Source organism: Physcomitrium patens, chromosome 24, assembly GCF_059467195.1.
Source record: "Physcomitrium patens ecotype Gransden chromosome 24, ASM5946719v1, whole genome shotgun sequence".
Taxonomy (NCBI): domain Eukaryota; kingdom Viridiplantae; phylum Streptophyta; class Bryopsida; order Funariales; family Funariaceae; genus Physcomitrium; species Physcomitrium patens.
Window position 1 is genome coordinate 6,860,366 of NC_143433.1, and position 16,922 is coordinate 6,877,287.

The 16,922-nt window shown below is 33.0% G+C and overlaps 1 protein-coding gene across 1 annotated transcript; it reads left to right on the top strand.

The window, feature by feature from the left end:
* Nucleotides 1-13,113: 13,113 nt before the first annotated feature.
* Nucleotides 13,114-16,632, top strand: LOC112276879 (uncharacterized). Its single transcript, XM_024508662.3, has 7 exons — nucleotides 13,114-13,556; nucleotides 14,398-14,577; nucleotides 14,785-14,839; nucleotides 15,120-15,247; nucleotides 15,456-15,539; nucleotides 15,807-15,932; nucleotides 16,119-16,632. The coding sequence occupies exons 1-7, from the start codon at nucleotides 13,212-13,214 to the stop codon at nucleotides 16,254-16,256; spliced, it is 1,056 nt and encodes a 351-aa protein (XP_024364430.1). The 5' UTR covers nucleotides 13,114-13,211; the 3' UTR covers nucleotides 16,257-16,632.
* Nucleotides 16,633-16,922: the final 290 nt, after the last annotated feature.

Here is a 16,922-nt window from a genome sequence, read left to right on the forward strand (position 1 = left end):
ATAGGCTCAAATAATCATCAAGGGCATGATACTAATGTATTGATATGTTTTTTGTAAATGAAAGATTTGTAAGGAGTGAGGCTGATTATTCTATATATGTAATATAATCAAATAAGTTCATATTAATTATCATCTTGTATATTAATGATTTGATTATATTAACCAATATCTTGAAATTGATGGATTAGTTGAAGACTAAGTTAAAAAAATAATATGAGTTAAGTGATTTAAAAGAGCTTCACTATTATTTAGGAGTGGAATTTGTAAGAGATTATATTAAGAAGATCATTATAAGGAGTTAAAGTAAGCATATTAAAGAAGTATTAAAATACTTCAATATAGTGGAATGTAAGTCTATTGAAACATCTTTGGAAGCCAATTTGAAGTTGATGAAGCTCATTATAACAAGATATGAATAAGTTATTTGTATTATTGATATATAAAGATAGGTAGTTGGAGCCATATTTGAGAAGTTTCTAAAATTGGAGCTAGATTGGTAGTCTATGTAGGATCTACTATAGAACATTTTAGAAAGGACGTAGGGTGGTTATTTAGATAGGACCTATTATTAAAAAACTTCTAAAAAATTCTAAGATGGTTGAACAAAGTATAAATAAGATTGGCTAGGGCCATTTGGATATTTGATCAATTATAGCTTTGGTTCTCTTTTCTTAATAAAGTTTGATTTTGTACTTTTTTGTTCAATTCTATTTTATTTTCTTTTACTTTATTTTTTCTATTATATTTCATTTTGTTTAGTTTTGTTTAGTTTTATTTTTATCCAAATTGTCCTACATTGTGATAGGATTTATATTACTATAGATTAGAAGTGTTTTAGATCTTAGAGATAATCTAGTCCTATTTCATTACTATCAAGGCAAGTGTTAGTTTATTCTTTGGTAGTATAATGATAGCCATTATCTAGTTAGAGGTCAATTGTTGTAGTCACATGAAGTATTATTTTGGAGCTACTATAAACTACTTTTAAGAAGTCGACTAAAAGAAGAGAAGGCATTATAGTAGTAAAGTTTAGTGAAAGAATTATAGTATCAAAAATATAGCAAAGAAATTTCAAATGGAGACTCAAGTACAACTTTTCTTAGACCAAATAACTACTCTGCAAGAGCAAATAAAAGCCTCCAACACAAGAGAGTCAACATCTGTTAGGCTAAAATTGAGTAAGCTCGATATATACTATAGAACTTCAAAGCAAGAAGATGTATGCCAATGGCTTTTCAATATGTGACAATATCTTCAATTATTTGAGGCAAATACTTCTAAAGAAATTATGCATGCAATGAACTATTTGAGAAGTGCGGCATCTATTTGGTGGCAACATTGAACTCAAAGCTATGGAAATCAAGGTAGATTTTGTCATTGGGAGGATGTAATTAAGATTACAAAGAGGTAATTTGAAGAGGTGATTAAGATTTAAAGAAGAGGATAACTATCAAAAGAATTGTCTAGTATGTCTAACTTGTCAACTAAGTGAACAACCATGTCAAATATTTGTAGAAGTAGCTCTACAAAAAATTACATCTTAATTGAAATAACCAACCAACTTGAAATTAAACCAAGGTAATGAAAGGAGGGAATATATACCTAATAGATGACTAAAAGAACGTATTGAATAAGATATATGAAGAAGAAACCTTGCCTTAAGAGAGAAGTTCAAGATAACAAAGCTTAGATATGATATTATTCTTAATATGCCATGGCTAGAGGTAGAAAATAAATAAGTTTATTAGCTAGTAAGAACAATCTATTTCAAAAATTGTAGATATAAGATGACTCTTTATACCTCTTTATCAAGTTAGATAGAAAAATAATTTATGACTAAAGGCTTACTTGTAGAGATGACTATTATGAAGAAATAAATACATCATAAGCAACCAATATATATGGTAGTTCCAAATCTTATTTTAGTTGTGGAAAAGACAGCCAAAAGAATAAAATAGGCAAAATAACTTAAACGTGAATATTAAGATGTCTTTTCAATTGACTCACCTAATGGTATGCCACTTGATTATAATGCTTCTTTTCAAATAGAACTATTGGATAGGGCCAAGTCAACAAGTTGGCCAATTTATTGCCTAAGACCAAATGAATTTAAAAAGCTGCAAAAGACATTAGATAAACTCTTAGAAAAGAGCCTCATTTGAGAAAGCATGTCATTATGGGCAGTACATATATTCTTTGCATCCAAAAAAGATGGTCGACTTCAACTTTGCATCAACTATTGAGGCATCAATAAATAAACTATCAAGAATATATATCCACTTCTACTTAAGGATGATCTTTTTGACCAACTTCAAGATACAACTATCTTTAGTAAATTTGAGCTTTGAAGTAGCTATTGGCAAATACATATTACAAAAAAGGATATAAAAAGATGGTATTTTGTACATACTATAGATATTTTGAATGACTTGTTTTATCTTTTAGCCTCACCAATGCTCTAGCTTCGTTCATAGGTCATATGAATAGATTATTTTGGGACCTTTTCAACAACAATGTAATTATCTTCATCAATGATATCCTAATTTATAATAAAATTCTTCAGAAGTATGAGCAAAATCTATAAGAAGTATTGTACTGGCTACAAGATAATTGTTTATATTGCAAGCAATTAAAGTATAAACTTTGGAAGTTGGAAGTTACTTTTTTGAAGCATATCATATCCTCTAAAGGTATGCATATGGAGCAAAATAAAATAAAAGTGGTAAAGAATTGGTCAACCCTCAAGGATGTTTCTAAAGTTTGCTCATTTTTAGGCCTTGTTGAATATTATTGTCATTTTGTTTGGCAATTTGTATACATTATTACCTCATTGACAAGCCTATTAGAGAAAGGTGTTCCATTTGAATAAAAATTAGGATAAAAAAGAACCTTTAATGAATTGAAGGAGACACTCATTATTGCTCTAATATTATAATGGTATAATCCCAACCTTCCTTATACACTTGATATTGATGCTTCCAACTTTGTTATTGGCATAGTCCTTCAATAAAACTTTAGTAGGGGCCTTCAATGTGTGGCATATTAATTGCATAAGCTCAAAATAAGAAAGTATAATTACTCTACATGTAATTGAAAGCAACTAACAATTGTATATGCCACAAGGGTGTCGATACTATCTATTGGAGAAGCTAATAACTATTCAAACTGATCATTGATCTCTATTACTTAATTTACATTTAAAAAATATGAAATCACTACATTATTATTAGAAAGAAAAATTGCAATTCTTCAACATTCAATTTGAAAATAAGCAAGGATGACAATACATCATGTTAAATACCTTATCACATAGACCAAACTTAAAGCTCAAATTAGAAGACAAGATAGAAGTTTCTACCATTAATAATATCTTTTCAAATCTAATTAGAGGGACAAAATGAAAAGAAGCTATGTATTGAGATGCTTATTTCAAAATGATTATTGATTGGCTGAAGGTGTGTAATATGCAATATGAAGATTATCATCTTATTAATATCTTTTTCAATTTTAAGAAGAAAATTTATGTACTTGATAATATATTGAAAATATATGTATTAAAAATTTCTTAAAATAAAAAGCTATTAGGTAAAATTTATTATCTATTTCTATTTGTGATAATATGGCACTTAAAGCAAAGTTTGATGCATTTATTTTTATAAAGAATGCCTTAGAGATGTCAACACAATATAAGATTGGTGTTGAAAAAAAATTATCTTTAAAACTTCAAATATTACTTTTGTTTCTTGATTCCATTGAAGTTTGTCTTTACAAGTCAAACATATAAGTTGAGTTATAATTTGAGAGAAGTATTTAATGAAGATCCGATAGTAGTTGGTAAATTTCAGATAACATTGGACATCTCGGACCATTTTTGGGATCTTCCACTCTATAATAGTTTGAACTTTCTTAAGATCCATTATAAGTCCAACGTTTGAAATGATGTAACCTAAGAAATCATCTTTAGTAGTGTAAAATATACACTTTTTTATCTTAACATAAAGTCCTATATCTCTTAATTTTTGTAACACATGATGAACATGAAGTTTATGTTTTTTTGTATTCTTAGAATAGATCAAAATATCATATGGATAACAGATAACAAAATCGTCCAAAAACTCTTGAAAAATATCATTCTTAAGATGTTGAATAGTTATTGGTATATTTGTAAGTCCAAAAGACATGACATTATATTCAAAATATCCATACTTGGTTTGAAATATAGTCTTCCATTCATCTCCTTCTTTGATCTATACCAGATTATATGTTCTTCGTAGATCTGTTTTTGTATAGATCTTAGTTTCATTCAACTGATCAAGAAGTCTAAATATTAAAGGTAGTAGATACTTGTTTTTGATGATAATCTTGTGGAGTCCTTGATAATTAACACATATCCACAATAATCCATCATTTTTCTTCACAAATAGAATTGAGACTCTTATTGGAGATTTAGAATGGCATATGAAGTTCTTGGCTAGATTCTCTTCAATATACTCCTTGAATTCAGCTAACTCATTTTGTGATAAATTGTAGATTGGTCCAAATGGCGGTTGTGCTCTTTCTTAAAGGTCAATTGAGTAGTTATAGAGATGATATTTTAAAAGAATATCAGCATTTTTTTTCAAATACATCTTGATAATCTTGATATTGGCTTAGAATACCACTTGAAGTCTTTGTACCATTAGAAATGGATGTGGCATAAATGATATAAGGTGATCTTTCTTTTGTAGCATACAAGAAAGCTTTTGTACCTACAAATATAGATTTAATTGTACTAGACTTGTAATTTTTTAATTGATAAATTATACTCTTAGTTATACTTTTAAAAAAGTTGAGAATATGAGAAATCTAGTATTCTCGAGGATTGTATTTTTCTACCTATGATAAACCTAAAATGATTGGATTAGAAAAAGATCTAATGATATTAAATACCACAAAGCTATTATGACCATTAATCATTACTTCTATAGGAAGGATTTTGTAAGTAACATCTCCAAAAGACAATGGGCGACCATCTATGACTTCTATGTGAATAGGTTTAGTTTTCCTTACTAAAGATATATTAAGTCTTTTAGCAAATTCTTCATCTAAGAAACACATTAAGGCTCTTGAATCTAACAAGGAAAAAGCTTTATAATATATAGATTATAAAATAATATTTAATATAAAACAAAGAAAATTTTTTGAGGAAAAAATAGGACCTTTATTAAATATTATATAAGGTTCCAATCGTATGGTCTCTATTGTAGCTAGACAAACTCATTTTTTGATATATTATCTTCTTTGACATTTATACTCATCATTTTATAATTGTGTCACTTCTTTGGACAATGTTGAACAATGTATTTAGCTTCTCTACAATATAAGCACAATCCTTTCTCGCGACGACAAGTCTTTTTTTTTACTTAGGAAGAGGTTTGAAACATACCGCATCAATTTGCATATTCTCTTCTTCTGAATGTATGTGTTGAAGAGGCATTGGTGTTGCCATTGAATTATAGTAACATTGCAACTTACTTGTCCAACTCTCAGATCAAAATTTGAAAAGTCAATTGTCATACTTCAAAGCAAAGTCAATTGCTTGACTTAATGTTTCAGGATCAGGTAAGTTGAGTAACAATTTCTTCATCTCATATTATAATCTATAGAAAAATTGACTAATAAAAGTAATATCATTCTACTTTATATCAATTATAAGTTATTAAATTGTGAAGCATATAATGTTATGGATTAATTGTCTTATTATAAAATATGAATCTTATTGGTTGTAATACAAGTTACATCATATTTTCCATACATGGATCAAAACTCTACTAAAAAAGCTTCCAAATTATATAATATTAGATCTTACTATTCAAGAAAAGATAAAAACCATGATAACACTAAACTTGAAAGAAGTGTACTAATGAATCTAACTTGTCATCCTAGAGTTAGATAGCTTTTGGATTGAAGTTCAATCTTAAGTTTTACTTAATTAATAAATCCTCAAAACTTGAATCTTGTGCCATGAAACTTTTCAAGTAAAATAATTTTTGATTCTCTAGTATTGGAAGAATGTTCCATTGTAGAAAAAGAGACATAATTGGATACAAATGTTGAAGTAGCTTCAATCATATCTATATCTTCACTTCTTGCCATTCTTGTTGTTCTTTGTGGTGGTAAATTGAATTGATGTATCACAAGCATTAAGTCCCTCAATTGCTCTTGCATTTGTACCATTGTATTCTTGACTTCAATAAGCTCTGCCATGATAATACTTAAAAAATAAATATCAAATATTGCTTAAGACAAATAAAAGAGGGGACTTGAGAACAAAGAAGATACTAAGAACAATATTAGTTTAAAAGAGGGTAATCTCTAACTTCTAATATACTTATGTTTTATCAAGAAAAAAGGGTAATCCATTCCTAATCAAGAAAAGACAAAGCTCTAATATTATAAGTGTATTCTTGTCAATCTGTCAAAGACATGAACTGGAAGAAGATGCATAAACTTGAAACATTTATGTTAAAAAAAATAAAAAAATAATAATAAAGTAGTATGTATATTAAAAAAAAAATGGAATGGCTATTGAAAAAAGACAAGAAAACTAAATATTCTTAAATCTAGACTAGAAGCAAGAAAAGAATCGATAAAAATGAAGAAGGCTTCACTCTTGCCTCTATATATACTATCTAACTAGGAGCTACATCATGATCTTCTATAAGACCTCTAATATGAGTTGACTTTGCAGAATACATGCTTTAGCTTATAAGGCAAGTTTTTTACATGTAGACCATATAATTAACTTGTTCTTTAAGCTACGAACATGTGTGGCACATGGCCAACTTATTGACTACGTTTTTAATCTAAAAAGTCAATTTAAGACACCTATAAGTCAAAGCAATGTCTATGAAGCTTCTAGAAGGCTATTATAGAAGATATTATGGAATTAATCTAATTTTATCTACTTTTATTTAAATCATATATGTATTTATTAGTTAATATGTATATGTTCATGATATTGGATTAGAGACACAAATCATAGAACATCAAAAATAGGATATGTGTTCTTTGTTGGAGTAGGAGCTATTTTTTGGAATTGAAGAAATAACAAAAAATTGTAAGATCAATAATGGAGGTGGAGTATTTAGTAACAAGCCATGGTACAATAGAGGCAATATAATTAAATCAACTTTTGGAATATATTGAAGTATTGCAAATGAAATCAACTCCAATGGAGTATAATAATGAAGGATATATTGCATTTACAAAGAATCCAAAGCATCATTCAATGACCAAGTATATTGACATTCAACATCACTTCATAAAAGATAAATTAAAATAGAAGTGATTGATATGAAGTATTGTGCAACAGAAGACATGCTTACTGATTTATTGACAAATACATTAATAAAAGATAGACATTATATGTTGATAAAAATATTAGGATTAAAATTCTTTTGACTAATAACAAAGTAAAAATATTAAGGTAAGTAGATAAAAGTGAAAATAGAATAAGTTACATTATAAAAGTTATTATCTTAAATAAGTTATTAATGGTCAAAAGATCGATTTTTTGTAGTTAAAAAGAATATCCTATCGATATAAGATGAGGTCAAGGACCAAAAATCAAAGTCAAGTGGATAAAATATGAACTAAGGAATATCTAAAGACTAGATAAGAATAAATAGTGTTTGGCATAGGATATCCCAATAGTTACTAAGATGCAAAAGGATGTTACGACCATATCTGTAAAAGTCAAAGAGTGGAAGTTTTCTATGGCAACAACTACCACCTATAAGTATTGTGTGTTAGAAGTAAAAAATATCTTATTCCATACTCTCTTTGTGTGCAACCTTGTTGATACTAAGTGCTGTAACTATAGAGTGTTTGTTCTTCAATATTATGTATGACTATATATTTGGCAAAAAAACATAATTTTTTTAAAATATTTATTTTGATTTTGATATTATAAAGATTATTTTTAATGAAATAAATATAAAAAACTAGATGATGTTTTTTAAATTCAAATAATTATAATCAATTTATAATTAGATTGACTATTTTTGAATAAAAATAATCCAAAAATTTGATGCTTTATATTTCACTAAATCAATTGATTAAAAAGTCTGTATATAAAATATAATAGATAATAATTTTTAATAGTGACTTTTTCAGCTCTAGTTTCTTTCAAATACATTCAAGCTTTGGATGCTAGGATGAGTAAGTTTAGGTTTTTGGATATGGATTTGGTGCAAATTTTATGTGATTTGGAGTTTTTATGAAAGAATCATTGGCGCTAAAAGTTAAGGTATTAATTTCATACCTATTGTCACTCTTTTGAGCATAATATACACTTAAAGAAAGCAACAAGAGATCGATGACCACGGTTGGAAAGAACTTTTTCTCAGCTATATTATTCATATACTATTTGATGAATTCTAAGTTTGAATGAAGGAGTTATAATATGTTGAAGATAGCACATGTAAATCAAAGGCAATAAGTGAGTGTCACGGACATACTCATGTAAGCCAGTAATTACATATATAAATAAGTAGAAATAAATAAAAGTAGATAAAAGTAAGTTAATTCTATAGTATTTAATAAAGAAGCTTCCTAAAAGCTTCATAGATACTGCTTTGACTTTATAGGTATCTTTAATTGACTTTTTGGATTAGAAACGTGGTCAATAACTTGGCAATGTGCCACACATGTTGTTAGCTTAAAGACCAAGCTAATAATATAGCCCACACATAGAAAAACTTACCTTGTAAGTCAAGGCATGTGTCCTACAAAGTCAACACTTATTGGAGGTCCTATAGAACGTCGCCACGTAGCTCCTAGTTAGATAGTATATATAGAGACAAGAGTGAAGCCTTCTTCACTCTTGTCAACTCCTTTGTTGCTTCCAGTCTAGTTTTAAGGGTCTCTAGTATTCTTGTCTTTTGGCAATAGCCATTCCAGTTTCTCTTTCAATATATATACTTGTTTATTTATATTTTATTACCTTTCTTTGAGTGAAGGTTCACTTGTCTGAATTACTTTTTCATCGAGTTCTTGTTCTTGACAGATTGATAAGAGTACATCTACAATATCAAAACTTTGTCTAATCTTGATTAAGAGTGGATTATCCCTTTTTCTTGATAAGATATAAGCATATTAGAAGTTGCAAATTACCCTCTTCTAAAATAATATTGTCATTAGTATTTTCTTTGTTCTCAAGTCCTCTCTTCTATTTGTCTTGAGAAATATTAGACATCTTCTCTTTTCTAAGTATTATCATGGAAAAACTTATTGAAATGAAGAGTGCAATGGCACAAATACAAGAACAATTGAGGGAGTTAATGCTTGTGATGCAACAACTCAATTTACGACCACAAGAAGCAACAAGATTGGCAGGAAGTGAAGATATAGAAATGGTTGGAACAGCTTCAACATCTCCACCAAATCATGTCCATTTTCTTATGGTGGAACGTCCTTCCAGTGTTAGAAAACCAAGAATTGTCCTACCCGAGAAGTTTGATGGCACCAGATCCAAGTTTCGAGGATTTATCAATCAAGTACAATTTGTAATTGAACTTCAACCCCAAAGCTATCCAACTCCAAGATCACAAGTTAGATTCATTGGTACGCTTCTTTTAGGTTCAGCACTAATGTGGTTTTTATCTTTTCTTGAACGACGAGATCCAATATTGGATAATCTAGAGGCTTTTCTAGCAGAGTTTTGATCTATGCATGGAAAACATGATGCAATTCGTGTTACAACAAATAAGATTTATATTTTATGACAAAGCAATTGATCAGTAACGTTGTATGCTTCACAATTTTGACAACTTACAACTGATATTAAGTAGGATGATGCTACTTTTATTAGCCAATTTCTCTTCGGATTACAATATGAGGTAAAAAAAATAATGCTCAACTTACCTGATCCTCAAACATTGAGTCAAGCAATTGACCTTACTGTGAAGTGCGACAATCACTTTTTTGAATTTTGATCTGAAAAACGTACAAGTGGACATCAACATTACTATAATTCAATGACAACACGTCTTCAACACATACATTCGGAAGTAGAGGATATGCAAATTGATGCAGTACGTTTCAAACTTCTTATTAAGCAAGAAAAGACTCGTCGTTGTCAAGAAGGATTATGTTTATATTATGGAGAACCAAAGCACACTGCTCAACATTGTCCAAAGAAACGACGTAATCACAAAATGAGGAGTATGGCTGTGAAAGAAGACAATATGTCGGAAAACGAGCTTGTCCAGCTACAATAGGGACCGTGCGGTTGGAACCTTGCACAACATCTAGTAAAGGTCCTATTCTCTTCTCAGAGCCCTCTCATTGTTTTACATTAAATGTTATTTTAGGACCTTCTTTATAAAAGAAACAACATCTAGGCAAGATAACATTCTACTTTTAATCCTTGTTTGTAGCTTCTTTGTAGTTGTGACGCTCAAGAGATGGAGAACCAATAACCAGTGGATTCGACTCAAGAGCCTTCATTTGCTGACTTACCAAACGAGACATTACGATTATCACAACCTTCAAGATGATACAATCGAGATGAAGATCTTCAAGAACGACATGTTCTTCCTCGAATAGATGGCGAGATACAACGCGTTTGGTATCACGATTTGGGAAGGGACTCCCGATGTTTGGTGATTTTGTTAGAGGTAGGAACAACTCCTGATGGTGTTTCAAATGTTCTATTTGAAGGAAGTTATGAAGGCCTCAACAATGATCAAATAACTGAGTGGTCTTTTCGCCTTGGTATGGGACACTACCGATGGTTGAGAGGCCCTATCAATCATCTTCGAAGAGAACAAAGATCAGAGTATGTGGCGAATATAATTCGTTGCATCATAGATTTTCTCAACATATGATGACCGCTCCTTGTGGAATTCGTCCCTAGAAGGAGGGATAATGTCACAGACATACTCATGTAAGCTAGTAATTACATGTACAAATAGGTGGAAGTAAGTAAAAGTAGGTAAAAGTAAGTTAATTCTATAGTATTTAATATGGAAGCTTCCTAGAAGCTTTATAGACATTGTTTTCACTTCATACGTGTCTTTAATTGACGTTTTGGATTAGAAACGTAGTCAACAAGTTGGCCATGTGCCACACATGTTGTTAGCTTCAAGATCAAGCTAACTATGTGGCCCACACGTAGAAAAACTTACCTTGTAAGTCAAGGCATGTGTCCTACAAAGTCAACACATATTGGAGGTCCTATAGAACGTCGCCACGTAGCCCCTAGTTAGATAGTATATATAGAGACAAGAGTGAAGGCTTCTTCACTCTTGTCAACTCCTTTGTTGCTTCCAGTCTAATTTTAAGGGTCTCTAGTATTCTTGTCTTTTGGCAATAGCCATTCCAGTTTCTCTTTCAATATATATACTTATTTATTTATATTTTGTTACCTTTCTTTGCATGAAGGCTCACTTGTCTGAATTACTTTTTTATCGAGTTCTTTTCCTTGACAGTGAGTGATTTTATTCATAGTAATGCTTGGAGCCATATCTTAAGTTTTCGGACAAATTTTTGGTTCAAACCTTTTAGAAAATGTAGATTAATGTGTTAAAAAACTATGTATATAAATTTTGTGGTATTTGAATGTTTAATTTGTGAGATATGAAGAAAATTGCACGCGAGTGTATAAAAACTAGATTTTGAAGCTACTATTAGGATTTTGGCGATATCTTTAGATCCAAAACAAATTTGCAATTGAAATGTATTGTGGCACTTCGTAGAAGTACATCTCTACTTCATTTTAAATTTGAATGTGTTTGAATGGTCGGATTGGAAGATATGAGTTGTTGAAGTTTGAGAATAATATCCTATAAGAATATATCTATATATATATATATATATATATATATATATATATATGGATTTAGAAATTTTTATCATATTTTGGATGTTTTTGGAACTTAAGACTTATATATTTGGTATAATTACTCCTAAAAGTATATATATATATATATATATATATATTGATACAAACTTGGTCTTTCTTATCTTAAGACTTGATTGAGCAATTAGTAATAGTCAAGAGCCTAGTGCTTTCCTAAGGCAAATTCTCTCTACTCTGACAATAGTTGGAAACAAGGGAATGGTTAGGAACAAAGGAACCATTAGAAACAGGTCATGTGAGTCTATTTAGTAAAATTTTGGGTCGCTTTATCATTTTTCTATATTTATTTTGTTAAATTAGTTTAATAATACTTATTTATTTTATATAAAAAAATAACATGACCATAATGTTATTATTATATATCAATAGAAGTAATATGTTTACACAGTCTTTTATAAATAGATAACTATTTAAAAAAAATTATACTAAAATAAATAAAAATAAAAATTTAATTATGAATAATACTAGTTTTATGTTATTCTTATGCATATTGATTTTTTTAAATAGTACTTTATTAGTTTTATTGTAACATGTAAAATCAAAATTAATAAAAATTTTGATTGACCAAATAATTAAATTAAAAAATATATTATTTTTAGAAATTCAAAAATATTGTATTCTACTACAAAAGCCAACAAATCTCAGTTCTTATTCATCAATAATAAATACATCATGAACACATTACATGTTCATTGCAATAATTTCAAATTATAGTTTCAAATAGAATTAACATCTTGGTTTTGAAACTTATCCACATTTAGCTAATTAAAGCAGGTTCAGGGTTTTAGGATCAGGGTTTAGGGGTTGACACATTACGGACATATGCATACACACTATCAAAAAGCTACAGGCTGTCAAAAAGTAGAAAACACCATACTGGCCTGGGAAAAAAGTAAGCTACCACCAAAGTACATAGAAAGGAAAAGTTTGGGTTGATCCAGGAACCGAACTCTGGCAGGTAGGCAGGCAGGTACTGAGATTTGGCTGTAGATGTTTCCAGCCTCAAGTTTCTATCCACGCTGGCGCATTTCGAGAACAAGATAAGGGAACAAAACCGCACGTTTCCAATACGTATACCAAATACCATATGTGGTATAATACGAACACGCCAGAAAAAAATACAATCCGATTTCCTGACCACGCGCTGCCGTTGCTCGCTGTGTCTCGCTAATCCGGCCTCTCGGAGGCAAATCCTCGTCCATTTCTGGGTCGCTGGCACTGCTGTGAGCATATGTGAGCTCTCGAGCTATCGCAGAATCTCTAGAATCTCATTGCAACAATTGGGTTTCTTTCAATTTGGTGAACAATGACGACTTCTGCGGCGTCGATGCTGCTGGAGTTTTCTTCTCTGAGTGTTGCGGCGTCGGGCGCTGCAGTGAACAAGAGCGGAGGCGTGCCGCAGAGCAGCGGAGTGAGCTCCAGAGTGAGCTGGAGTGGGTTGAGAGCCGGAGGTTTGCAAGTTGGGGGCGTGAAGACATGGCGGGATGTGAAGAAGGTGGTGGGAGCGAAGGCGCGCGTGTGCGCTGTCGCGGAGCTGTTTGAGTCCGAGGTTTTGGGCTCGGAGGGCGACGGCGCTGAGGCCGCGGAGGCCCCCGTTAAGGCTGTCAAGCCCAAGACGGGCAAGGCCGCTTTGCCTTTGAAGAGTGATAGGGTGAGCCTGACATTTTCTCCACGTCTCAGTTCAATGGTCTCTCGTAATGTATATCTACAGCTCTGCCTAAATTTTTGGTGAGGACTGTGGCAATCCTTGAATTGCGACGTTTGCTGGGCTTCGTGGGTCATCCTCTACATCAGCACTTGTTTCCCTTGTCGTCGGACTACATTGCTGCTTGAGCCGTTAGCCTGCTCTCGCACTTGGAATCATGGGGTTTTATGAGTCATTCTAGCAGTCTGTGTTGGATTAGGCGGCAATTCGTAGTGTGGTTTCTGGTGACGTCTTCTTTCGTTTGGAATCTAGGGTGCTCCACTTGCCTTATTCCTAGTGAATCTTTAATCTTGGAACTGAAAATTTGCTCTGGCAGCTGGTTGCAATGTCAATGTGACCTATTCCTTTGATGCGTGTCTTCTCCTTTAGAGGGTTCAGTGCTACTAGCTGTAGATGATCAATCCACTATGGTTTCTCTGCTGGAGAATCCGCCATGAGCGTATGTTTCATTGTATTTCCGGATGCCCTCGATGCGAGAAACTCTTAGGATTTGTCTTGATACTGTAGATTCTAATGGTCATCACTATCTTATCCATGTGCCCTTCGAGTGAATTCCATTCGATTCTTGTCACAGTGTTGCAAGTCTTGTAGGAATGCCTTGGCTTGTAGTGGTTTGCTCTCTGTAAAAGTGGTGGTTATGTATGATGGAACTTGGAGAACAAGTCTCTACCGAGCGTAAGATTGAACAACCTGCAGCCCGTCACATTCTAAGATGGTGTTGAAGAGCTTGAGATTGTTTGAAGTGACAATATATTTATTGATCGAATAATCAATTTGGATTTGACAGACAAGGTCAAAAAGGTACTTGGAGATTCAGAAGCTTAGGGAAAAGAAAAAGGAGTACGACCCTGACACAGCAGTTCGGCTGCTCAAGGATACAGCTAGCTTAAAATTCGTTGAAACTGTGGAGGTTCATATCCGCCTCAACATCGACCCTAAATACACGGATCAGCAATTGCGTGCCACTGTAAGCCTCCTGTCTAGTATCAACATTTGAAAGAACTTCGGCTTGTTATTTGTGGGGCATTCGTCCAGTCGATCCATGCCTTTCCATTCTCAGGTGAATACATGTGGATAAGTTCGGATATGTCTTCTGTTTGGTGTAAGTCACAATGAGCTACGCCATGGTTAATTGTTTACTGATCGCAAACCTGGTTTCGCAACGATATTGCAGGTATCATTGCCAAAAGGAACAGGACAAACTATCAGAGTCGCCGTCCTTACCCAGGGTGAGTGTGCACGTCTCACTTATGTAGTTGACATTCATAGAAAATTTCAAATTTCAAAACCCTGGTCTTAGTAGTTCTGGCTTAATTGCAAATTATCCGTAGGTGGCAGAATTGCTTTTATTTCGTGCTCTTGATAGAGCAGACACTCCCTGGACTCAATATAAGTTAGCATTTACTGATGACATAGATCTCTTGAACTCATAGCACACTGAACAATCAGGCAACTTTCTGCTTGGTAAAGTAGTGACACTAAGGTGGTCATCCGTTTTTTTTGTGGCAGGAGAAAAGCAACAGGAAGCAAAGAATGCTGGTGCTGACTTTGTAGGAGCTGACGATTTAATTGACGAGATTGCTCGTGGTATGATGGACTTCGACAAGCTCATTGCTACCCCGGATATGATGCCCAAGGTTCAACTCTTCCTAATCGAGGACACCTTTGCATACGCTATTTCATCGGCTTAGGCTTTAAACGAAGTCTCTTAGAAATGTTGTCTCATTTCTCACTTCCACGTACAGAGGAATTGTTATGCAATTTTATATATATATATATATATATATATATGAATCCAGAGGGGGAGAGAGGTTGTTTTATGCTCAACCTTGCTGCATGTGACAGGTTGCCAAACTTGGAAGACTTCTTGGTCCAAGGGGTTTGATGCCCAATCCCAAGGCAGGGACCGTTACCACTGACGTCACTAGTGTACGTACCTGAATTCCTTGAACTTCTCTGAACACGTATGTAAGTTGTTTTGCTGTGAATATTGCTGAGATTAGCGATTGATTTTCCTTCTTTAATTTTTTTAAAAAAACTAAGTCATTAATCTGTTATTATATGTATTTCCTTGCGATTTACTAGGTTGGACTGACCACTCCTTATAGACAGTATATGTACCTGATGTTTTTCACGAGCTGAACAAGGATGTGAACGCACACACAGCACTAACAAGCACTTGTAAACCTCTTGCAGGCCATCGGAGAATTCAAGGCGGGTAAAGTGGAGTACCGAGCGGACAAGACCGGTATCGTCCATGTGCGGTTCGGCAAATCCGATTTCTCGGCAGATGATCTTCTGGAGAATCTAATCGCCGTTGTGGTACAGTTCGCTGACTAAAACCACCTCTTGCATTTTTTGAGATGGGTTTTCTTTTTTCTCTTCATGTGTCATTGATTTATGACGATGTTGATTTGTATCTTTGAATGACGAAATTCCTTGTTAACACGCTTTGCATTCAATGTGTTATCGTCTATGTTCTAACCAGTCGTTTTTCTCTCCTTTTAGAACTCTGTAGATGCAAACAAGCCCTCAGGAGCCAAGGGCGTGTACTGGAAGTCAGCCCACGTTTGCTCGACTATGGGCCCTTCCATCCGCATCAACGTCTCGGAGTTGAGGGACTACAAGGTCAAGCAACAAGCGTAGAGAGGAATACCAGTTTTCATCCTTCATCCCACGCTCTAGTTTTGTTAGTTGGAGTATAACTTTGTGTAGGCTCAATATGTAGTGATTTTAACCCTGCCTACATGGACCTGTCTTCCTAACTGGAAGTTGTACTCCTAGCAATCGCTCCAGGACTTGGACCTTGAATCACAATTTTAAGATAGGACCAAGAGGAAATCCCGTCATCGTTATTAATCATCTATTGTTTTGAGAATAGTTTTCCTTAGACTAGTAGGAGAGAGTGCCCCCCAGTGTATTGCCATTTGTGCAGAACATTGTTGCTCATGTGGATATCAGTCAAGCTGTTGAGGTTCTCCGTTTTCCTATCGAGTACTCTTACTATTAAGATTTCAAGCTCTGATAAGCGCCACCCATCTATGAATGTTCGAAATGTGTAATCTAGAGGAGAAGAAGGTCAACTGCAGACTGAACTAGAAAAAGCACTTCTAGCTTCGCAGCTTGACTGTTTTTGACGAGACACGGCTCATGTTGCAGAGTCCCAACTTATGCTAATCGGAGTTACGTACACGTCGTAACCAAGTATCAACCAGTTCGAAGAGGTGAATTGACAACGTATTGAACCGTGAGTTTGAAATATATCCACCTCACTTCCGACTTTGTAGCAGAAGGGAGTGTTTCTCAAGATGT

Bases quoted from the DNA above. Each gene is read 5' to 3' on its own strand.
- LOC112276879 (XM_024508662.3), top strand. From the start codon at position 13,212: ATGACGACTTCTGCGGCGTCGATGCTGCTGGAGTTTTCTTCTCTGAGT. The intron at 13,557-14,397 runs GTGAGCCTGACA...TGGATTTGACAG, and splicing joins TGCCTTTGAAGAGTGATAGG to ACAAGGTCAAAAAGGTACTT. The intron at 14,840-15,119 runs GTGAGTGTGCAC...TTTTTGTGGCAG, and splicing joins AGTCGCCGTCCTTACCCAGG to GAGAAAAGCAACAGGAAGCA.